Raw genomic sequence first — 25,565 nt, 5'->3', positions numbered from 1 at the left:
ATTAGTCCTTTAAGAAAAAAAACTTTGTTTAGATGCCTTCAAAGTGTTGTTGCTAGGCAGAATAGTTAATCTTCCCACTTCCTGCACCTAGGTGCTTAAGCTTCCTAACCTACACCGCACAGACTCCTGGGAATGTAGTGGGTGTATCTTTCCAGGAGTCTGTGCACTCCCCAGTCTCGAAGAATCATGTGACTTGGACAGTACAGGTGCTGAAACCTGATCTGAAACCTATTACACTGCTTGTGCAGCACTGAGCATGTGCGAGATCTGCAAAGCTGAAATCCAGGAAGTCATACAGTCTGGCTTCATGATGCCCACACTTAAGATGGCCCCAGTCAATTTCAATTTTATAAAGTGTCTAAATGCTGTAACAACCTAACAAAACGGACCTTAGTTTACAGACTAACTTTACTAGAATACATTAAGCTTGTGTATTACAGGGGTATTTATATTTAAAAAGTGAAATTGTGGCCGGAACTCCGCTTTAAAGTGATTGTAAAGTTTACATTTTTTATATGACAAACATGTCATTCTTACCTGCTCTGTGCAATGGTTCTGGGGTCCTCCACCGGCAATCATGGTTCCTCTCCTCCGAGTTTCCTCATAGCAAGCCATTTGCTATGGGGGCAATTGTGTGGGTTGATTCCGAGCAGAGTTGTGTGCGTCTATAGACACACACAGCCTGGCTCGGCCCCCCCCGCTCCGTCCTCACAGGAGCCAATGGCTCTTGCTGCTGCAGAGTGTCTTATGAGAAGCAAGAGAAAAATGGAGAAGATCTGCTCTTGATTAAGATCAAGCTTAAGTAAGTGTTTAAGTAAGGGGCTGGGGGGAGCAACACTTGATTTATTTTTTTGCCTTAATGCAGAGAGTGCATTAAGGTAAAAAAAACTTTTGCCTTTATATCCACTTTAGTTCAAGCCCAGTGTGTAATGATCCCTGCAGACTCCCAACTTTTGCTCCCTCTGTCTGCAGGATCTTATATACACTATATTACCAAAAGTATTAAGACGCCTGCCTTTTCACACACATGAACTTTAATGGCATTCCAGTCTTAGTCCGGAGGGTTCAATATTGAGTTGGCACACTCTTTGCAACTATAACAGCTTCAACTCTTCTGGGAAGGCTGTCCACAAGGTTTAGGAGTGTGTCTATGGGAATGTTTGACCATTCTTCCAGAAGCTCATTTGTGAGGTCAGGCACTGGGTTGGACCAGAAGGGCTGGCTCGCAGTGTCCATTCTAATTCATCCCAAAGGTGTTCTATCAGGTTGAGGTCAGGCTCTTTGCCAGTCAAGTTCCTCCACCCCAAACTCTCTCATCCATGTCTTTACAGACCTTGCTTTGTGCACTGGTACGCAGTCATGTTGGAACAGAAAGGGGCCATTTCCCAAACTGTTCCCACAAAGTTGGGAGCATGAAATTGTTCAAAATTTCTTGGTACGCTGATGCCTTAAGTGTTTCCTTCACTGGAACCAAAGGGCAAAGCCCAACCCCTGAAAAGCAACCCCACACCATAATCCCCCCTCCACCAAATGATTTGGACCAGTGCACAAAGCAATAGTCAAATAGACACACTCCTAAACCTTGTGGACAGCCTTCCCAGAAGAGTTGAAGCTGTTATAGCTGCAAAGGATGGGCCAGCTCAATATTGAATCCTACAGACTAAGACTGGGATGCCATTAAAGATCATGTGCGTGTAAAGGCAGGCGTCCCAATACTTTTGGTAATATAGTGAATATTGTAAAGTAGTGTTAATTTCAAAAGTTGGTAAAGAACTTAGTCATTTTAATTGCAAGCTTTATGGTTGGCCATCATTTTACAATCTTCACCAATAAATACTACGCTATGAGATTTTTTCTCTTTGTTATTGGTGATTTTCTCATGGATGGGAAAGGATGATGGTCTTAACACCTACAGAGATCATATATGAGAGGAGATCTTTCTGAGTCTCACTACTAGGAGGTTATATGGATGGAACCACAATGTATTATATGAGAGGAGATCTTTCTGAGGCCCCGTACACACGTCCTAGAAACTCGACGTGCCAAACACATCGTTTTGCTCGTCGAGTTCCTTGTGAAGCCGCCGAGGATCTCGGCGAGCCAAGTTTCCTCATTGACTAACGAGGAAATAGAGAACATGTTCTCTATTTGGCCCGACGAGATCCTCATCGGTTTCCTCGGCCAAAAGTGTACACACGACTGGGTTTCTCGGCAGAATACGGCTCCGATCGAGTTTCTGGCTGAATTCTGCCGAAAAACTCAGTCGTGTGTACGCGGCCTAAGTGTGACTTCTAGGAGGCTATATGGATGGAACAACCATTTACTATCTTTAACAAGTGAGTTTGCTGTTCTATATAGTAGACAGCAACTAAGTCTGGTGAGTGTGCATTTTTGCTCAAGGTGGAGGCAACACAGGGTGATATTACTTCATTGATGGAGGACCAATACTTCCAGCAACTGCTTTGTCACTGGACTTTCTTTATAATTAATCATGTCATATTTTTTCTTATGGGACATATGTTAAAGGAACACTAAAGGCAAAATTTTTTTTTTTTTTAAATAACAAACATGTTATACTTACCTCCACTGTGCAGCTCATTTTGCACAGAGTGTCCCTGAACCCGGTCTTCTGGGGTCCCTCGGTGGTTGTCCCGGCTCCTCCTCGCAAGAGCTTTCCACCTTCATGCGAGCGAGCTCCCATGGTGGAAAGCTTTTGCGGGTGCGCTCCCGTGATACAGCAGCGCGCCGTGTCATCGGATGTGATTGACAGCAGCGCCAGCCAATGACTGCGCTGCTATCAGTCCGTCCAGCCTAGCCAATCAACGGCCAGGCTGGGAACCGAAGAGGATCACGGGGGACGCGCGCGGGCTCTTCCGAGGGGTGAGGTAAGTAAAACGGGGGTTCGGGGGGGGGGGGCGGCTTTACCGTCGGATGTTTTTTCACCTTAATGCATAGGATGCATTAAGGTGAAAAAAACATTTACCTTTACAACCCCTTTAAATCATATCCAATATTTTTCATGTTTGTTTAGCGCTGCATTTTTGCATTCATTTATTTTATTTTTTTCAAATTGAGAACCTGGATAAAAGTGTTTAGTACAAAGAGAGAGTATTTATATCTACATACTAGATCTATCTATATACAAAGAAGAATTCAATAGAATTTATTAACATACCGTGTTTCCCCGAAAATAAGACCTATCCCGAAAATAAGACCTATCATTATTTTCCAAGCCGCAATATAAGCCCAACCCCGAAAATAAGCCCTAGTTTAAAATTATTGTAAAATCCTATAATCCACTCTATTACAGATGTATATAATGTACAATGTGTGTGTAATATAAATGCCGGGAAGAGAGCTCCGGCGGTCATATGAACATTGTACATTATTTAATACTGTAATAGAGTGGATTATAGGATTTTACAAGCATTTTAACTCAGTTCACACTGGGGATTCCTGACAGGCAGGGGGAGAGAGGGGAAGAGAAGACAGTACTTTACATTGTAAGACCTACCCCAAAAATAAGCCCTACTGTTTCTTTTGTTGCCAAAACTAATATAAGACCCGGGCTTATTTTTGGGGAAACACGGCAGTATTGTTACATTTGAATGTAATATTCACTGTGAAGTAGTGATTGTATGCAAGTCACTACATTGTATTAGGTGGTTTGTTATAGGAGAGAAAAGGCATGTTGATCAGCCGTTTTACTTAGAACAGAATGTATGTACAGGTCTCATTCCTTCACAGAACATACTAATTAAGGGGTGAATAAGCACCTTACTTTTGTGATGTAAAGAAAAGACATATAGATACCTGCTGTTCTAAAGCTGGTCATACACTGCTTGAATTATATCCGATTTCTGTCCACACCACCTAAAATCGAAACTGGGCAGAAAAAAGTTGGCCGAATAGTGATTGCAGCCGCTGCATAAGCAGTCACTGATCAGGTATTCTGACAGCTGCGGGTGTTAACTGTCAGAATGAAATAGCTGGCAGCAGAAGGTTTGTTCATCCACGTTATTTATTATGAATGAGGGAACCCATGGATTTCTCTTGTTCAGCCCATGTGGAAGACGTTAATAGGCACTGCACTGCCTGGAGGCTTTTGGCCCACTTGGCCATAACCTGTTGGGTTCCACTTTCTTATTGGCAGTTTTAAAATACATGTAAATGTGTAGCTAGAGCATAGTCACATTCAGTTGGACTTATTCTTTAATACTGAAGACATTGGGGTTGATTTGCTAAAACTGGGGAGAGCAAAATCTGGTGCAGCTGTGCATGGTAGCCAATCAGATTCCACTTATACAATTAGGCTTTGACAATAAAACCCGGAAGCTGATTGGTTTCTATGAAGAGCTGCACCCGATTTTGCACTCCCCAGTTTCAGCACATCAATCCCTTTGTACAGTTTACATAAGCCGTTGTTTTTAGTTCTAATGAAGCTACTGGAAAAAGGTCTTCAACATACAGAACAAGTCCAGTTGAATAAGAAAATCTTCTACTAGTGACTACTCCAAGACCTGGATAAAAGAGAACCTTCACAAACAGGTTAAAGCATAACTAGTTAGATTAAACAAGTGTCCTGTCCCCCTTTCTATGTTAAAGGTTACAGAAAATATTATATTCAAAATATGCTTTGCTCGACATTCTGAAGACAGCAAGGCTGCCACATTCCATAAAATGCCTGTTTGAATGCGGGATATACAATTTAACAAATCACGTTAGTCTTCTAATAAAAAGGCGAGCTAGAACCAAAAAACAATAGATCATTTTACTGGGGGTCAACACCTTCTACAGGTCTGGTGTAGAATGGACAACCATAGCTTACTAGACATGCACACTGAAAAATTTCATTTCGGAATTTCGGTTTTGTCCAAAAAATACATTTATTTAGTTACTCACGAAATGTGATTTTATTTATTTTGTTTTGTTAAAAAATGCATTTGTCCAAAAATCCGAATGAATTAAGGTTGAATCTGCCAGTTGAAGGCTTATGGTGTCTGTCAAATGTTCTAAGAAGATTCGACGAAGCAGCTAAACTGTACGACGCCGCAAGCGGACATTTATGGTCAAATGCTCCGCCCATAGGCTATAGTAGATTTCTAATGTTATATTTATTAATTATTATTACTAGTCAACCAACATTAGAATTCTTATATAGCCTATGGGCGGAGCATTTGACCATAAATGTCCGCTTGCGGCGATCGTATGTTTTTAGCTGCTTCGTGGAATCTTCATGTCTCTATAATGTAGAATCTTTTCCCTCTATGTAGAATAATCTCGGACTAATAGAGGCACATTCAACCACAGGTTCGATAGACACAGATCGCTATTGTCATCCTCATGTCAAATCTTGTATCCATATCGAATTGTTGTCGCAAAGAAATGAAAATAAAGCATTTTTTATGTTGAAACTTTTGGATTTCGGATTCTGCCTTTTCGTTACCGTTTGTTAAAACAAACGTGAAAATCCCAGAAATTCAGACGAAAATGCATTCGGCCACAAACTAATGAACATGTCCATAGCTTACTAGACTCAAGATCATTCCATGAGTTGGCCATTGCCCTATTACAAATACAACCAGCCTGGTGACCAAAAAGTGTTATTCCAGGAAATACAATTTCCAGTAAAAAGGTTCTTTTTAGCTGAGATAAGTTTTATTCTGAGGTGTTATCACCAAAAGCAACAAGGAACCTGATTTCATTTAACTCCTCCTGGAAAATGACTTTGCATTGCAGCATTTGTTTGTCATGTGTCGATCCAAATACATGTTTTACTAATGAATGTGAACTGATCGTAAGATATTGTAGCAATGACTCTATTTCCTTGAAACAAAGTAATTTGGAAAGGAAAATGTAAGGCCCCTTTCACACAGGCGATCCGATCAGATCTGCCTGTCAGTTTTTCAGGTGGACCTGATCAGACTGTTAAGCCCTGTACACACGATCGGTTTGTCCGATGAAAACAGACCAATGGACTCATCAGTTTGTTTTCCATCGGTGAAAAAAAAACAGAACATGTTTTAAATTTTTCCTATGGATAAAAAAACTATCGTCTATGTGGAAGTCCATCGGTCAAAAATCCACACATGCTCAGAATCAAGTCGACGCTCGGAAATATTGAACTTCATTTTTCTCAGCACGTCGAAGTGTTTTACGTCACCGCGTTTGGACACGGTCGGATTTTTGACCGATGGTGTGTAGGCAAGACTGATGAAAGTCAGCTTCATCGGATTAGATTCCATCAGATATCCGATCGTGTGTACAGGGCTTTACAGTCTCTTCTATGGAGCGGCGGATGTCAACGGACACTCGCCACCATCCGATCCTGTCTGCCAAAAACAGACAGATGGGGGATCTATTCCCCATCTGTCTGAATTGGAATTGGATAGCAATGGACAGGTTGTTTGTTTCCATCTGATTGCCCCATAGACAAGAGCAGGCTATGTCTGTGTCCAATATGCAGACCTGTCATCTGTCTGTTCAGCGTGGATCAGTGGAGAGATCCCCCTCTGAGTAAGCCAGTCTGCCTTAATGAGTTCATCAAATGACTACTCTAAAATCTAATATGTAGCTGACAGTAGGTGTTGATAGGCAATCTGTTGATTCTTTACATGGATGAATTCTGGTCTAAACAAAAGAAACATTTCTATATTTCATAATGACAGAGCTTCTTAGATCTCTATTTTATCAAAGTTTCAAAAGCAAGGATTACTAATGTAAAGTTAGCCGATCTCCCAGAGCATACAAACTAAATAAAAAGTGTTACACAGAAAAAACAAAACTCCTGCGCACGGGTGGATTGTCCAACAGTTATTCAATATTCCACATGGAACACACCAACAGTGTCAAAAACAGTAAGGCCTCGTACACACGACCAAGAAACTCGACGGGCGAAACGCATCGTTTTGCTCGTCGAGTTCCTTGTGAAGCCGTCGAGAAACTTGACAAGCCAATTTTCTCCATTCATGTCAAGGAAATAGAGAACTTTCTCTCTTTTTGGCTCGTCGAGTTTCTCGACAGTTTCCTAGACGAAAATGTACACACGACCGGTTTCCTTGGCAAAAAAATATCTCCCAGCAAGTTTCTTGCTGGTTTTTGCCGAGAAACTCGGTCGTGTGTACGAGGCTTCACAGTGGCCTTGCTGCCCTTCATGGACGGGGAATGTCCTAGTAGAAAACGACAAAAGAAAAGAAAGAAAGGCGCACCAGCCTAGTATGTTACCATTGACAGTTTTAATAAAATAAAATGGTAATGAAAAACTACTCACAAGAGAAATTACATAATATGCTTGTCAACAACGATGTGGTAGATATCCCTCGAGCCACACTCCAGAATAGGGGGGATAGAAGTGTGTCACTGCCGGCTGACGCGTTTCGAGGGGACAAGGACCTCTTCATCACTGCTGTGCTCTGATGAAGAGGTCCTTGTCGCCTCGAAACGCGTCAGCCGGCAGTGACACACCTCTATCCCCCTATTCTGGAGTGTGGCTCGAGGGGTATCTACCACATCGTTGTTGACAAGCATATTATCTCATTTCTCTTGTGAGTAGTTTTTCATTACCATTTTATTTTATTAAAACGGTCAACGGTAACACACTAGGCTGGTGCGCCTTTCTTTCTTTTGTCGTTAAATAAAACGTGTACTTCACTGTAGATTTTATTATTTCATTTGACTTGTATCAGTCTTAAATCTTTCTTTAGTGCTAGTTCACACCAAGCGCAATTCCGTTCAGTTCTGTGCGCTTTTTTTCTGCACAAAATGCATGCACAGTGTTTTCCATGTATTCCAATGCCTCTAGTTTCTGCCCTGAAAACTGACCGGAAGCTGACTGCATGGTGTGAACTAGCGCTTAAAACAATTCTTGAATGTTTTTTGAACCTTCATCCAGTTTTTAGTCAATTTTTAGCTCATTGGCTCCAATGCGCAATAGCAGGAGATTGTGGCCGGCTCTCTATGAAGCCGGTTTACATATCTCCGATGCTGCTTCAGTGCAATATGATCAGGAGTCCTGTGCATCTTTTGGTCCGTTTCAGGTCTGAATTCAGCCCAAAATTCAGGCTGAAATCGGAGACCTGAAACATTGAACCAGGACGCACAGGAGCCGCATCGGCATTGGGTGTGAACCCAGCCTGAAGGAAAATAGGTTTAAAAAAGTACATGGACCCTTCATCTGCTTCTCCAATGACTAATGATTATAAAGATGGTAATTATAAAGATAGAAACCAACAAGAAAAGCAGAAAAAAAGAAATGAGAAAAAACATCATAATCTCAAGAATGTTTCCGAAGCTTTCTTTGATGAGTTCATTTTACATGTAAATGTGCTTACCTGTTGTGTTTTATAAAGTGTTTGATAAACCTTTCTGGGGTGAAATGATTAAAAAAGCACATTTCAACTGCAATGTAAATGCTTTCCGAGAGAATATATAGGCTTTTAATTGATATTTTAAATACACACATAATTATGCCTGTTTAATGTAAACCATAACATCTATGCGTGTTATTTTAATGTTTTACTTGTTTCTATGTATACTTTGAAATTATATATGTGTATGATGGGGGGACATATTTGCTTATTACAGGCTCTGCATCCTGCTCTGCAGTGGAAAATAACAGATATGCTTTTTCTTACAATGCAGGTTTGATTTACTAGCGTCTTCATGTAGTACATAAGGTGAAGCTATATGCACGTTGAATACCTAATCATTTGCACAAGATTGCACGCTTGAAGTAAACACAGCTTTAAATTATGCTTCCTTGCGCTCACATTGCAAAGCAAACAATCTCTGCTGCTTTAGTAAATCCATCCAAAAGTGTTGAAAAGTTTACTAAAGAGTAAAGAAGGTTCATATTGAAAATACCGCCCCCCCCCCCCCCTTCGGTGGTTCCTTCCACCAGCTCATACTTCAGTACAGAACACAGCAAGTGACATAGGGGCCAGTGGAAGGAACCACAGCAAACAGTGGGGGACCAAAAATTCAACACACCAAAGACTTATGCCGCGTACACACGATCGGAAATTCCGACAACAAAAGTCCGATGTGAGCTTTTGGTCGGAAATTCCGACCATGTGTATGCTCCATCGGACTTTTGCCATCGGAAATTCCGCCGTCAAAAGATTGAGAGCAGGTGCTCTATTTTTCAGACGGAAAAAGTTCCTATCAAAAAAAACTCTTGTCTGTATGCAATTCCGACTCGCAAAAAAATCTGCATGCTCAGAATCAAGCAGAAGAGCCGAACTGCCTATTGAACTCCATTGATCTCGGCTCGTCGCACTTCTTGTACGTCACCGCGTTCTTGACGGTCGGAATTTCCAACAAGATTTGTGTGACCGTGTGTATGCAACACGAGTTTGAGCCAACATTCCGTCAGAAAGAATCCACATTTTTCTTGTCGGAATTTCCGATCGTGTGTACGTGGCAAAGGGATCCAACAAACCCAGAAGTGTCAGATGCTATACACTGTTCAACTAGCTTAGCTCTTCAAGAGAGTGAGGATGGATGGCTTGAACAGCAAGGCAGGTAAGCATTAATTATTTTCATTACAGGGTACAGATAGCTTAGCTCTTCAAGAGAGAAAGAAGATGGTCAGCTTGGGTGTCAGGAACGGTAAATATTAATCATTTTCTTTCAAGGATGCATTTTTTATAAGTGGCTCTAAAAAGGGAGGCATAATGATTGCAAACTAAGTGACTGCTCCCTCTAGTGGCTCATTTACAATTTACTATATTTTCAAGATAATAAAAAAAAAAATGGAAAAACAGACTTGTTAAAAGTTGAAAATCAAATGAAGAATTAGCTTAAGTTAAACACAGCAATAACTCAAAATATGTGCTATATGGTCCCTTTAAAACGAGTCTCCACAGACATTTCTTGTTTACTTCTCTTGCAACGGACAAGCATGGAAAGCCAAAAATTAAGTAACATAAATAAACACAAAGGAAATAAAAAAATTAGATGCCAGTACATTGGCGCCAAAATTATGACGCCAGTACAGAGTACCCTAAAACATCAACAGAAGAGTTCTGTCATACCGTTTATTATATAATACCGTCTGTAACCAAATAAAAGTTTTGCAAATTCTATCTACAGTACTTATGGTGAACATTTGAACCTGACTTCCAGAGAAGCACTTCACATATTACAATAATAATATTATATTCCAATTAAGTTCAGCATAAAATCAATAAACATTTTGGTTTGTTTATTGCAAGGAAAACCCTTAGCAATTCTTAGTAGAAATTAGAACTGTTTGGCATAAAGAACTAAGAAAACGTATTAGCACAAATCCAGTTACTGCCTCTGATTTATGTTAGACTGTCTTATAGAAACCACAGTATATTATATAATTTCATATGAAATTATTCTGTTGTGCCAGTAAATAAGCCTCATAATGGTCAAATGTTTAAAATAGGAAACAATAGGATAATTTTAAATTTGTACATCCGTGTGTAATAACAATAAAGAGCAATAATAAATAGAATCCTAATATACATCAGTACAAAGTCCAGCTTTGATACTGATGAAGCCCCCACATTCAATGAATGATGAATTTTATCCAGTAGCTGTTTGGTTACCGATGACTCGAAGAATCTCTTTATAGCTACTTGGCTCTTGTGTGTTAATGCTTGTATCTCCTACTTGACCATCTTCGTAGCTTTACAAAAAAAAAAAGATAACAATAATAGTAAAGGTTAATAAATAATACATTCATAAATAATATAAAAAAAAAACAATAATAATAAAATAAAAAAATAATACATGGCTAGGTGATTAGCACGTCTGCCTATCAGCACTAGGGGTGTTGGTTCGAATCCCAACAAGGCACTAAATGCTTGGAGTTTGCATGGTCTCTCCCTGTACCTACGTGGGTTTCCTCTCACACTCCAAAGACATGCTGGTAGGTCAATAGGCTCCTGTCTAAATTGGCCCCACTATGTGTATTAAATGTGAGTTTAGGACCTTAGGGCCAGATTCATGATCAATTCCGGCGGCGTAACGTATCCCATTTACGTTACACCGCCGCAAGTTTTCAGCGCAAATGCTTGATTCACAAAGCACTTGCCTGTAAAATTGCGGCGGCGTAGCGTAAATCCGTCCGGCGCAAGCCCGCCTAATTCAAATGGGGCGTGTATCATTTAAATTAGGCGCGTTCCCGCGCCGAACGTACTGCGCATGCTCCGTTTTGTAATTTCCCGCCATGCTTTGCGCGAAATGACGTCGCACCGATGTAATTTTTTGAACGGCGACGTGCGTTACGTCCTTTCCTATTCCCGGACGACTTACGCAAAAAAGAAAAAAAATTCAAAATTTGACGCGGGAACGACGGCCATACTTTAACATGGCTGGTCTAAATATAAACCATGAAATAGCAGCTGTAACTTTACGACGGGAAAAGCCGGCTAGTGACGACGTAAGAGAATGCGACGAGCACGCATAGCTTCGTGGATCGCCGTAAACAGCTAATTAGCATACCTGTCGCGGAAAACGACGCGAACACCACCCAGCGGGCGCCGAAGTATTACACATACGATCCGAAGGCGTACGAAGCCGTACGCCTGTCGGATCGAAGCCAGAAGCCGTTGTATCTTGGTTTGAGAATTCAAACTAAAGATACGACGCGGCAAATTTGAAAATACGCCGGAGTATCAGTAGATACGCCGGCGTATTCGACTGTGAATCTGGCCCTTAGATTGTAAGCTCCTTGAGGATAGGGCCTGATGTAAATTTACATTATATATGTGTAAAGTGCTGCGTAAATTGATGGCGCTAAATAATTACCTGTACTAAATAAAAAAAAAAAAATTTAATTTAAAAAAAGTTAATAAAAAAGTTAAGAAATAAATCACTTCAAAGCTGAAAGTGAAAACCCCACAAGTGCCCCCCAGAACTCTTCTGATCCTATATGATAACATTATTTACATTCAATTCTATATTTGGTATATTTGGTATGCCGAAAGAGCCATAGTTAGGCCGAAGTTCTCCTACAGGGATCTGAGCTACTGGCACTTCAGTCAAGCAGTTCTGGTTTGAAAACCGAATGCTTTTACCTGAGGGAGAACACCCAGTACCAGATAATTTCTCCAGACAACTGTCTACAGAGGCACACCTCCCCACACACACACACCTCTCTTCCTTTACCCTTCCTATCCTGTAATAACAATTTAGGGTGTACTCATGGGACAGGTTTGAATACCACACACAACTCCAAACTTTGCTTAGAAAAGGAGCCTATGTCAAGTATCCCACCCCCGATGGGAAACCTTCATTTGTTTGCAGGGCTTGAGCCATTAGTGGACTCACTTTCTCAAATCGGAAAACCGGTAAGACAACGGGCAGAGGTCTGACCGGGTACGCCCCTACTCAATCACAGATTGTTCACGATAGGGGTGTTTGAGTGCTTTGGTGGCGAACCCGGTTCCTCGACACACTACTAGTGGAGTCCCTCTACTGTCTCAATACGTTTGCCCGTTATGCTCAAATGGAATCAGGGACCTATATGACTATATATATGTAACTGTTTAATTTATTACTATTATGGTTCTCTATGTTTTGTTTGTACCTCATTTGCAGCTTTGTTATTCTTATGCAAATTACTATATACTGTAGCTGTATGTTATCTTTCATGTATTATGCAAAACCTCAATAAAAACATTGAAACAAAAAAAGAAAACCGAATGCTTTTACTGTCAAGACTTCCATTGAACACTGTGTATTATTGCGTTCAACAAGACACCGACAGTGAAAGATCATTGGTGTGGATTACTATGGTGGTTAGTACTATGTCTGGAAGCTCTAGGGACCCAAGCTCCAGCACGCCTACCATCGTCTTGATATTTGTATGTTTTCCCTTTCTGGAATTTAATTTTGTAGAATTTATCCAAAGTTTACCCTCAGAATATTCTCTTGCCTACAGATAGTCATGGAGTGCAGCCCTCAAAATTTCCACTCGCCTACTAGCATTTGGCGAGTAGATTTAAGCTGGGGGCGAGTGATGCCAGGGCTGCATGACCAATCTCCCTCCAATCTGTGCCTACACTTAGAGTCCCGATGAGATTGGCGGCCGAAGAGGAAAGGTGCATGCTCGGGAAAAGTAGTCTGGTGAGCTACGCACAGGCAGAGCAGTACACAGGTGCTCTCCTTACAATTCTCATTAAGCCATGGGACCTAACAGTATGACCTCTCTGAGCCTGCCCCCCTCCCCCGGGCCCCGACCAATGTAGCTGGAGAGCAGAAAGTAATGAGTGAGGTGGAGGATTGCAAAAATTACCACCCTGGTGCAGCGCTCACTGAAAGTTGCCCTGACATGAGAGCGGCAGCCTTCTAGTTTGTGCAGGTTTCTTCTCCTTGTGCTCTATGTAAGTGTCCAACAGTTTAGCCTGAGCACTGTGAACAGACTGGTCTCAATGTGTGCTGTGCGCTGTCAGTGTGCGCTGTCAGTGTGCGCTGTGCTATGGTGTCAATGGCTGTGCAGTTGTGTGGATCGTATTCCCTCCCGCTGTGCTGCAGCTCCTCTCCTCTCTGCCAGCCTGAATAAAAGGGGGAAGTGGGGACATGCAAGCGTGGAGCCACACACACAGGCTACTGATGATGAGATGAATGGGAGAGAGAGAGAGGATGGATGGGAGTTGCAGAGGAGACAGCAAGAGAATGGGGAAGAGACCCAGTTCTAGTGCCCTGTCCCTCTGGTCTTCCCCCAGTGCCCTGTACCTCTGGTCTGCCCCCAGTGCCCTGTCCCTCTGGTCTGCCCCCAGTGCCCTGTCCCATTTTGTTAAAGTTGTTGTTGGTAATATTTAATTTTGTAACTTGATTCTGCATAAAACATTGTCATTCCATGAGATAATCTACAAAAGGCGTGTTTACGGGTGCAATTAGGCGCAGGGCAGTGTATGAATTAGGTGGGGGCAACTGGTGGCAAGTAACTCTTGAGGCCTGGCTAGTAGCTCAGGACTGAAATTTTGAGCCCTGATGGAGTGTATGTATATCCTTTACTGATTGCACTAGGCATACTAAAAGGTAAGCAGCTGTGGATTATATGAGATTTAGGAAAGCATGGAGCAGTGTGTAATAAAGTGTACAGAATGGAGCATCACTGAGTATATAACATACAGCACAATATAGATTGGAGCAGTGTAGAGTATATAATATACAGCAGTTTCCATGTTGGTGACATGTAGATGACATGGCTCCCCAAATAAACACAGACTGTGGAATCTTCACACTGGACTTCAAGCATCTTGCAGTGTGTGCCTCTCCATTCTTCCTCTATACTCTGGGTCCTTGGTTTCCAAATGAGATGCAAAATTTGCTCTCATCAGAATAGAGGACTTTGGACCACTGAGCGACAGACCAGGTCTGTTTTTCTTTAGCCCAGGTAAGACGCTTCTGACGTTGTTTGTTGTTCAAGAGTGGCTCAACAAGAGGAATACGACATTTGAAGCCCATGTCTAGGATCCGTCTGTGTGTGGTGGCTCTTGATGCACTGACTCCAGCTTCAGTCCACTCCCTGTGAAAGTCCCCAACACTTTTAAATGGCCTTTTCCTGAAAATCCTCTCCAGGCTGCGGTCATCCCTGTTCCTTGTGCACCTTTTTCTTCCACACTTTTCCCTTCCACATAACTTTCTATTAATGTGCTTTGATACAGCACTTTGGTAACATCCACCTTCTTTTGCAATTACCGTATTTATCGGCGTATAACTTTTTTTAAATCAGGGGGGAATCCTGGGTGCGTGTTATACGCCGATCCCCGCTGTCTGTGAGGGGAAGAGAAGCGAGCGCCGCCGATATACACATAGCCGAGTGTACTGTGTACTCGGCTAGGCTCGGCTCCGCTCGCAGTCACGCCCAGTCCCAACATTGGACCTGTGTTATTTCCATCATAGGAGCCTGGGCAAGGGGCGGGACTGCGAGAGGAGCCGAGTACAGCCGAGTACTCAGAACATCCGGTTCTGTCTATTTCTGCGCTGCAGCGGTAATTTTTAACGTTCAAGTTGCAAGGACACTGGGCAAGGCTGCATGGACACTGGGCAAGGCTGCATGGACACTGGGCAGGGCTGCATGGACACTGGGCAAGGCTGCAAGGACATTGGGCAAGGCTGCAAGGACACTGGGCAAGGCTGCATGGACACTGGGCAGGGCTGCATGGACACTGGGCAGGGCTGCAGATGGACACTGATCATTCTGCAACGATGGACAAGGCTGCAGATGGACACTGATAAGGCTGCATTTATGGGCATTTAAATGTAAGTTTTTATCCTTAAACTTCCCTCCTAAAAGTTGTTTTCCTTAAAATTCCCTCCTAAACTTGGGGTGCTTGTTATACGCGTGTGTTATATGCCGATAAATACGGTACCTTTTGAGGCTTTCCCTCCTTATGGAGGGTGTCAATGATGGTTTTCTGCACAACTGTCAGGTCAGCAGTCTTTCCCATGATTGTGATTCCTACTGAACCAGACTGAGAGACCATTTAATGGCTCAGGAACCCTTTGCAGGCGTTATGGCTTAATTAGCTGATTAGAGTGGGACATTTTGAGCCTAGAATATTGCACCTTTTCACAATATTGTAATTTTCTGAGATTGTGGATTTGGGGTGTTCATGAGCTGTAAGCCATAATCATCACAATTATGACAAATCACGGCTTGAACTATCTTGCTTTGCATGTAATGAGTATCTCATATATTAGTTTCACCTTTTAAGTTGCATTAGTGAAATAAATGAACTTTTGCATGATATTCAAATTTTTGGAGTTTCACCTGCACTGCACTGCACTGCAATTCACTGCACTATTTACAGATTGGAGTGGAGTAGGATATATTGTGTGCAGTAAATGTATGATACTTACACAAAAAAGAACCGTGTACAGACATGATCGGTAGTGGGAACGACCCAGATCTCCCCATGTTTGTGCAATTCGGATGAGGTGATCACTGCAAATACAAAATAAACAGAAATGGTAATAATATTAAATACTGTCAGAGAATAGAAAGATTAACATGATATTTCCAAAGTCACAGAGTGATACATTGATTCCAGCAACAGTCATGAGTTACAGTAAAGTAACACTGCAGACACCAAGAGTGACACTGCAATGATCCATAACCTAGAAAATGGCAAGCCAGAACTGAGAGAGAATCGGTGTCAATGGAAACATGTGCAATAAAGCAACCAGCGCCATGTTCCTGCTTGCCAGGTCTTCTCCCTGCAGCACCACATTAGCAATAAAATTGATGAATCCATTAGTTCCCAACTACTGTGGCTTGTTATTGGTTTTTCACTGGCAGCCTCACTAACTAATTAGGAATATGCTGGAATGCAAATCTGAAAGAATATTCTTTAAGCCAGGAATATATATTTATATATATATATATATATATATATATATATATATATATATATATATATATATATATATATATATATAAAAGTTAAAGTCAGAAATTAGACTGACATGAGAAGTTGCTGCACTGGGCCAGTGCTTTAGAGAGGGAAATTCTACTATCCACCTTGTTTGTGTGGATGGAGGAATCTATTATTTTTTTTTATTTTTTTGCCTGCTGTCCAGCTTTAAAAAAAGAAAATCAAGGAAACCAATCCATTTCACAGCCTGAATGAATGCCCTGACAGAGAAGAACATAGGGAAAACCAATTATTTGACAGGTGGTAAACCTGCCGCCCACAAGAATTGCTTGTTAGTTATTTTATTTTTTCCATTGCCATCCTGGACACCTTGAAAGCCTCTAAATATGAAGTGAAATATGGAAAGAAAAAGGGTTTTTATATCAAAATTGTTCTGATGTCTCCTGGGTATCCTGGATGAACTAACAACTCCGGGGGAATACACGGTATTAATAAATAGACATTTGTTTCAGGCTCGTAAGCTTATAGCACAAAAATGGTTGTCATCATATCCACTTACAGCAGCAGAATGCAAAATGCAAGTAAGGGAGACCATAATTAAGGAAAAAATATACCTTTTTACATAGAGGCAGTCTAGGGAAATTTGAAAAAATTTGGAAAAGATGGTTTGATATTCTGGATGGATGACGAGAGGGGTCCAGATAAATGTAGGAGCGATGGAGAAAGAGGGGGGGGAGCATGGGGGCCAGGGGTGATGTTTTTTTTGTAGTTTTTTTTCCCTCTCTATACGTGCTTGGGTTGTATGTTGTTATCACTGTTTATGATGTTTGTATATAAAAGAAAAAAATATGTATTTGATAAAAAAAAAAATATATTGCCAGATTCAGGTAGGGCGCCGCATCTTTAAGGCGGCTTAGCGTATCGTATTTACGCTATGCCGCCTTAAGTCAGAGAGGCAGGTACTATATTCACAAACCACTTGCCTCCTAACTTACGGCGGCGTAGCGTAAATGGGGCCGGTGTAAGCGCGCCTAATTCAAATGAGGATGGGGGGCGTGTTTTATGGAAATGATTGGTGACCCGACGTGATTGACGTTTTTTACGAACGGCGCATGCGCCGTCCGTGTACATATCCCAGTGTACATTGCTCCAAAGTACGCCGCAAGGAGGTATTGGTTTCGACGTGAGCGTAAATTACGTCCAACCCCATTCACGGGCGACTTACGCAAACAACGTAAAATTTTCAAATTTTGACGCGGGAACGACGGCCATACTTAACATTGGCTAGGCCAGCTATTTGTTGGAATAACTCTATGCTGGAAAACGCCTTACATAAACGGCGTATCTTTACTGCGACAGGCGCACGTACGTTCGTGAAACGGCGTATCTAGTCATTTACATATTCTACGCCAAACTCAACGGAAGCGCCACCTAGCGGCCAGTGGAAAAATTGCACCCTAAGATATGACGGCGCAGGCCGTTGTATCTTAGCTAGGTTTAAGTGTATCTCAGTTTGAGCATACACTTAAACTTACGACGGCGCAGATTCCGAGTTACGTCGGCGTATCTACTGATACGCCGGCGTAACTCTTTGTGAATCTGGCTAATAGAGTGTTCAATATACAAAAAAGACCTGAAGATCTCAACAACCTTCTCCACCCCCTCAATCTTCACTAACATAGAGAATTGCACATTACAAGGGGCCTGCACGAGATCAGGCTTTGGAGCCGGAAGTCAATATTTGTCTGCTGAGTGTCACGAGTATGAGGGCTTCCTGTGTCATAGGAAGTCATCTATTACAGGCCAGGTTATTGATAGGCTTTGCATACTCGAAAGGCAAATATTGACTTCCAGCTCCAAAGTCTGATCTAGAGCAGGCCCTTGTAATTTGTAATTCTCTATAGGTTTTTGAAGATTGAGGAGGGTCAAAGAAGGTTCTTTAAGAGTTTTTAAGACGACCTGGACGGCAGTAAAAAAAAGGCATGAGCAAGCAGTCCTTGAGGGCCTGGTGTTTACCACCATACAAATGTCAGGTTTTACTTACCGTATCTTCTTCTCTGTCTGGTCCTTCATTTTCAGGTGGTGCACAATGGATAGATTTCCTTAATATCTCCAGGGCCAGATTCACAAAGGAGATACGACGGAGTATCTCAGATACTCCGTCGTATCTCTCAGAGTATCTATGCGACTGATTCATAGAATCAGTTACGCATAGATAGCCAGAAGATCCCGACAGGTGTAATGGACTTACACTGTCGGATCTTAGGATGCAATACCGCGGCCGCCGCTGGGGGGAGTTTGCGTTGTAAACCAGCGTCGGGTATGCAAATTAGGAGTTACGGCGATCTACGAAGATTTTTCCCGTCTTTACGTCTTAGCAAGTGTTAGATTTCCGTCGCAAAGATAGTGCACCTTTAACATGGTGGAAAATTACTCCACCATGTTAAAGTATGCCCGTCTTTCCCGCGTCGCTTTTGAATTTTTAAAAAATATTTTTCCTGGCGTAAGTGCTTTGTTGACGTCGCGATTCTCAAAACATCGGCGCGTTGTAATTTCGTGCAAAGCACGTCAGGAAATTAGCGACGGGAGCATGCGCAGTACGTCCGGTACCCGCCCCATTTGAATTGGGCCGCCTTGCGCCGGATGTGTTTACGATACACCGCCGCAAATTTCCAGGTCAGTGCTTTGTGGATCGGGCACTAAACCGGAAAACTTGCGGCGGTGTAACGTAAACGGGTTACATTACGCTGCGCCCAAGCTACGTGAATCTGGCCCAAAATACCCTGCACTTGCTACAAAATAAAAATCACAAAAATGAAAAAAATTCAATATATATGAAAAAAATTATAAATAAATGTTTCCGCCAGCAGCTGTTGTGTGTTCCCACACTCACAAAAGTGTAAATGCACAACAATGTTAATCACTATAATGTGACAAAACAAAAAACATCAGTAAAAAGTCCATACAATAACTGGAATCAAAAGTGTTTCATAGTGTTCATTCTATGATACTCATATAAATCATCTATAAGTGATCCGTTTAACATAAAAACTATAGTGCCCACCACCTATCACTGCAGCCTCTTACTTCCCAAAATTGACCTACACTAAGGTAAGGTTTATCACGCTTTCCCGAACACTGGGTAAAGATTGTGCAGTATATTTAAAATCTGCTTCTGGAACATCATCCATCCATCCAAAGGCTTAGGATTCAGGCCAATAGCAAGTGGGAAAGAGCAATAGAACTCTCATGGTATAGTACATTAACACCCAGTATTTTATTAAAACTAAAGGACTACTCACAAAGCACGTGCACTAAACTCCAGTGCACAAGATAAAACACCAATTTAAATATAATCAAGATGTCCCTTGAGAATAAACTTACATGGAAGAAAACTGTAAAATGGCCGCTACTGGACTTCCGCTACCTCCTGTTGACGTGTTTCGTCATGTGACCTTGTGACTTCCTCATAGGAAGAATGAAGAAGTCACGTGATGAAATTCATCAGGAGGCAGAGCTTATGACATCATTATGCCCGAAAGTCCAGTAGCCACCATTTCACAGTTTTCTTCCATTGACGTTTATCCTTATGGGGGCAACTTGATTATATTTAATTTGGCATCATGCACCTGCTTTGTGAGAAGTTATAATAAAATACTGGTTGTTTATGTACTATACCATTAGAGTTGTTTTGTTCTTTCCCACTTGCTATATGGGCTGATTTCTGAGCCTTTGGATGGATGATTTGCCAGAAGCAGTTTTGAAATATACTGCACAATCATTACCCAGTGCTTGGGAAAGAGTGATAGACCTTACCTTAGTGTATGTACATTTTGGGAGTTAAGAGGCTGCATTGATAGGTGGTGGGCACTGCGGTGGAGCAATATAGTTTTCATGTTAAACAGAGGAACAAAACAGGAAGCGCCACCTAAGTGTTTTCATGTTAAACAGATCACTTATGGATGATTTATAGGAGTATCATAGAATGAACACTATGAAGCACTTTTGATTGCAGTTATTGTATGGAATTCATATACCAAGAAACTTTTCACTGATGTTTTTTGTTTTGTCACATTATTATAATAATATACATTGTTGCGCTGCAATTTTCCTTTATTTTCCTTAATTTCTTATTTCTAAATTATAATACAACATATATTCGTGATTGGGTGAATGAGACAACTTTTTCCTATTGAGTGTCTTTAGTTTATCCCCATAGGAAGCCATCTTTTACAAGCCAGGGAATTGACGAGACTTGTATACCACAGTTTATTGCTAATTATAACCACCAACAAATACTACAATACTATTTAAAAAAATTACCTTCACATAAGGCTATACATTTCAAGTTACGGCTTTGCAAAAATTGGGATTGTTGTCCTTTTTTCTGTGACTAGGAAACAGAGCAGGAAAATAAAACATAATTACCAAGACAATAAGCATATACCCACTTTTGCTTAGTAAAAAAGAAATTGACCAATATGAACAATATTGTAATAGAAATTAAAACTGAGCAGTACAATCACATGGATAATCCTGTATTTTACCTAATATGTTTATTTCCTATGATTGCCAGCTCCATCTAGTAGCCGTAATGCGGTATTTTCCTGAATGCAATATTTCAGGAAGATACCACATTATGGCCACAAGATGGCAATAATGACCATAAGAGATTAATGTATTAGGTAAAATATGGGATTATTTGTTACAGCTTAGAACAGTGGTCATCAACCCTGTCCTCAAGGCTCACTAACAGGCCAGGTTTGCAAGATAACTGAAATATATCACAGGTGATATCATTAGCTGCTCAGTGATTGCAGTATTCTAGTCTGCATCTTCCCAATGTAATACATAAAACCTGGCCTGTTAGTGGACCCTGAGGACAGGGTTTTATGACCACTGGCTTGAAATGCTTGAAACATTCACACTGACTTTTTTTTAAAAATGGGACTGTATGTTTGGTCAAAATAGAAAGAAACATGCTTAGTACATCCCTGCTATGCATGCACAATTCCCTATGTTTTGTCTCTTTAAAAGTGCTGCAAGTGCAGAAAAATACTTGTCAATCCTGCCAGAAATCCAGCAAGCACTAACTTCCCGTGGTTAACTGAAAATACCTTTGCTGCACTAAAATCCCAAGCAGTGTTGTCAGCCCTGTCTGGGTCCTCCCCTTTTGGACCAGGTAACCCCCCCCCCCATTCTTTTATGATAGAGATGGGTAGGCGTTCTTTAGTTCAGATGGGGAAAACCAGGCAGAGCTTAAAAATGTGCTCGGGATTTCAGTGCTGCAGAAGCAATATTGTAAGCCCACTACAAGATATTAAAAAACCACTGGATTTTTGGCAGGGTAAACATATTTTTCTGCAAAACATGGGGATTTTTGCATGTATTGCAGTAATGTACTGAGTATGATTTGTATGTCTTTTGCCCAGACATACATTTAAAAAAAAAGTATCTGCCATGCTAATGGTTAAACTGCTTCCACGGAAGGAGTACTAAAGTATACATACAGAAAGTTAAAGGATGGCTGCATCCAGCAGAAGTGACATGGGACTTTAGAACACAAGGATAATATCACATCATACTCACTTTACCCCATTCTACTCCGAACAATTCAGTACCCCTTTAGGCACTGGGCCATGTTAGTTAGATGATACCTGTGTTGTACTACTGCTTTTACTGCCTGATGGTGGGTCGTCCTTGGCTGACACTTTCTGCTGCTTTTTGTTCATCCCTGTTTAGAAAAAATAAATTTATATGCAAATCATGTCTTAAGGCTGAACCGAATAATTCATAAAATAGCAACATGTAATCCAATATATCTTTTTTGCATCTATTATATTTTTAGTACTCATGATGACTTTGTGTGGTTAGAATAGTTATATCTCCATTTCTTCCCGATGAAACAGACTTTTCTGTCTGAGAAAAACATTGAGTTATCTCCATCCTACTGAATACTCAGCCCTACAATATGGTATATACTGTATAGAATTCTGTAAAGTGGATGTATTTGTATTGGCAAATGCATTTGATATATATATACAGTAACTAGTAGACATGTGCATTTGTTTTCGTCCGAATGCATTTTCGTCCGAATTTCAGGTATTTCCGTTATCATTTTAACAAGCGAAAACGAATGCGCAGAATACGTAAACTGAAAGATCCAACATAAACAAATGCCTTATTTTTGATAGATTCGACATTATAGAGAGAAAAGATTCGACATTATAGAGAGAAAAGATTCGACATAGAGAGAAAAGATTCGACATAGAGAGAAAAGATTCGACATTATAGAGAGAAAAGATTTGACATTATAGAGAGAAAAGATTCGACATTATAGAGAGAAAAGATTCGACATTATAGAGAGAAAAGATTCAACATTATAGAGAGAAAAGATCGCTGATGGAATTGGGTGGTGGAAGTAAAATAAAAATAATGATGATGATGAAGGTTATTGGCTGAATGTAACCAAAGAGGAGAAGCAGTAAAATAGCAAGAACTAACTTGACTAAGATTCGACAAAGCATCGAAATACGTAAAAACATCGAATCTGTCATTGAAGGCTTAAGGTGTCTATCGAAAGTTCCAAGATTTGACGGAGAAGCTAATCTGTACGATGCCGCAATTGTACATTTCTGGTCAAATGCTCAGCCCATAGGCTATAGAAAAATTCTAATGTTGGTTGACTATTAATAATAATTTATAAATATAATTATTACTAGTCATACAACATTAGAATTCTACTATAGATATCTTCTAGGCGGAACATTCGACTGGAAATGTACGATCGTGGCATCGTACGGTTTCGCTGCTCCGTCGAATCTTCTTTGAACATTCGACAGACACCATAAGCCTTCAATGACAGATTCAAACTTAATTCATTCTGATTCTGACGAATGCAATGTTTGGACGAAAATTTTTATAAATAAAAATGAATTTCGGGAGTAACTAAAAAAATGTGTGTGCACATGTCTAGTAACTAGTGAGTGGGATGTGTATGAAGTAGTATATAAACGGATGTTTAAGAATATTCTTTTAGAATGTTTCATCACAAGCATTTTTAATATGTTTTAATGGAAACATAATATTTGATTCCCTGCAGATTTTGTAAGAAATAGCCTATAATTTTTATTTATTTTATTATAGGCAATATATGATAGAGACAGAATATCAACCAAATTACTCAGGACAAAACACGATATAAATGTTATAAATTGAGTTGCAGATCAGTGAGTAAAATAAGTATTTGATCCCCAAGCAAAAAATGATTCAGTACTTAAGCACTGTGAATACAAGAGGAGGTAGGTACCACTACTTTAGCGATTGCCACTAGACACAGTGTCCTGTGGCGAGTGACTACCCAACTAATTACTGAACACAGGAGGTTTCCCACTCAGCACAGGTGCCACTCAGAGAACACATTGCATTTTCACAATGCAAAGTGTTCTCTAATTGGATGAGATAAAGTCTGTGATGTCACCACCACTGCCTCTCCACTTTGTCCAATCAGAATAAGCTTGGCCTGGATAGAGAACATTCAAAAAGTTCTCAGATTGGTGGCTGTGCTGAGTAAGTCATCTGTTTTGTTCACAATGCAGCAGGGCAGCCACTCGGCATGAAACCTGAAAGCTGGATGAAATCACTGTAGCATTGGAGCCTACTATGCTTCAGTTTCCACAGGCATACCACAAGTATGGCATGTACATACTTACATTGATCCAATCTGGAACAACGTAACTATGTCAAAATTGCCTACCTAAACTTCAACTTTAAGCATCAGTGGGCTAGATTCACATAGATTAGCGGATCTTTAGATCCGCGTAATCTATGTGATTTACAATCCGCCGGCGCAATTTTGCGAGGCTAGTGCAGTATTCACAAAGCACTTACCTCCAAACTTGCGCCGGCGGATCGTAACTCCCCCGGCGAAATTCAAATTCCGTGGGTTGGGGGAGTGTACAATTTAAATCAGGCACGTCCCCGCACCGATTTCCCAATGCGCATGCTCCAAATGACATCGCTAGGACGTCATTGTTTTCGGCGTTAATGTAAATTACGGCCATCCGTATTCGCGACCGACTTACGCAAACGACGTAAAAATTCAAAACTCGGCGCGGGAACGACGGCCATACTTAACATTAGCTACCCCTCATATAGCAGGGGTAACTATCCGTCGGAAAAAAACGAACGCACACGACTTAAAAAAAAAACGACGGGCGGGCGTTCGTTTCTGAATCGGCGTATCTCCTCATTTGCATATTTGTTGCGAGTAAAACACGAAACGCCACCTAGCGGACAGCGGAAGATTGCAGCCTAAGATCCGACGGTGTAAGTCACTTACACCTGTCGGATCTAAGGGAGATCTACAGTATGCGTAACTGATTCTTATGAATCAGTCGCATAGATCCGACCGTCGGATCTCAGAGATACGACGGCGTATCAGGAGATACGCCGTCGTATCTCTGAGTGAATCTGGCCCAGTGTATTTAAAAAAAAGGAGCATTTGACAACAACCCCAGTCTACACAAGCCCTAATTCATATGCTCTAATGAAAATCAAGATTCAAAGATGGGAACAAAGGAAGACTACCTGAGTAGCCAAACGATATGCTTGCTAAAGGGCTAAGATAGATTCCGCTTCCATACATGGCACCATGAAGCTGAAACAACAAAACAAAGATTTTTTTATATCTGTTCAGAAATCAGTTTATTTTATTATCAGCACTCATGATATAGTGTACAAGTGACAGGTAAATCAATACATTTAAAATACCTAACTGGAAACTCTTTAACCGATAGTCTGAGGTCAACGGGAAGACTGGGCAGAGTTCATTAATTTGATAATAATGTACAGGATGTCTGTAGTATGTCTGTTTAAATGTATACCAAGAGAGTTTGAGATATATTGTATCTGACAGAGGGGCAGAAAATCAGATTACACACTGTTGTGTGTGAAGGGTGTCAAACATTTTAAAAGCATTTTTGATTGTAATTTAAACGTAAATTCCCATCAGTATTGCAGATATGTCTAAAAGCAAGAGCAGCAAAAGGTATAAAAATACTTTAAAAATATATATATTTTATATAACTTTATTAGGTGACCTTGACATGATAAGATTAAATCCAGAAGCAGATACTCAGAACAAGTACAAAGAGGTGACTGTATTTGTGTTCACATACCTGGTACAGCACCCCAGGAGCAGGAAAA

At 40.9% G+C, this 25,565-nt stretch overlaps 1 protein-coding gene across 6 annotated transcripts in view; it reads right to left on the bottom strand.

Moving 5' to 3' along the window:
* PARP8 (poly(ADP-ribose) polymerase family member 8) overlaps positions 1-25,565 on the bottom strand; it is a 409,395-nt gene that overhangs the window by 31,328 nt on the left and 352,502 nt on the right. For 3 of the 6 annotated variants that reach the window (XM_040339250.1, XM_040339237.1, XM_040339230.1), the window contains exons 22-24: positions 24,948-25,017; positions 22,016-22,092; positions 20,682-20,751 (exon numbers count right to left, since the gene is read on the bottom strand). In XM_040339250.1, the coding sequence (XP_040195184.1) occupies positions 20,682-20,751; positions 22,016-22,092; positions 24,948-25,017 (217 nt within the window). Of the gene's footprint in view, positions 1-10,023; positions 10,658-15,843; positions 15,929-20,681; positions 20,752-22,015; positions 22,093-24,947; positions 25,018-25,565 lie in introns of those variants that run through there. The other 3 variants (XM_040339236.1, XM_040339225.1, XM_040339246.1) reach the window with 3 other exon arrangements.

The sequence above is a fragment of the Rana temporaria genome, chromosome 1 (genome assembly GCF_905171775.1).
Source record: "Rana temporaria chromosome 1, aRanTem1.1, whole genome shotgun sequence".
Taxonomy (NCBI): domain Eukaryota; kingdom Metazoa; phylum Chordata; class Amphibia; order Anura; family Ranidae; genus Rana; species Rana temporaria.
This window is presented reverse-complemented; position numbering and strand designations above follow the sequence as displayed.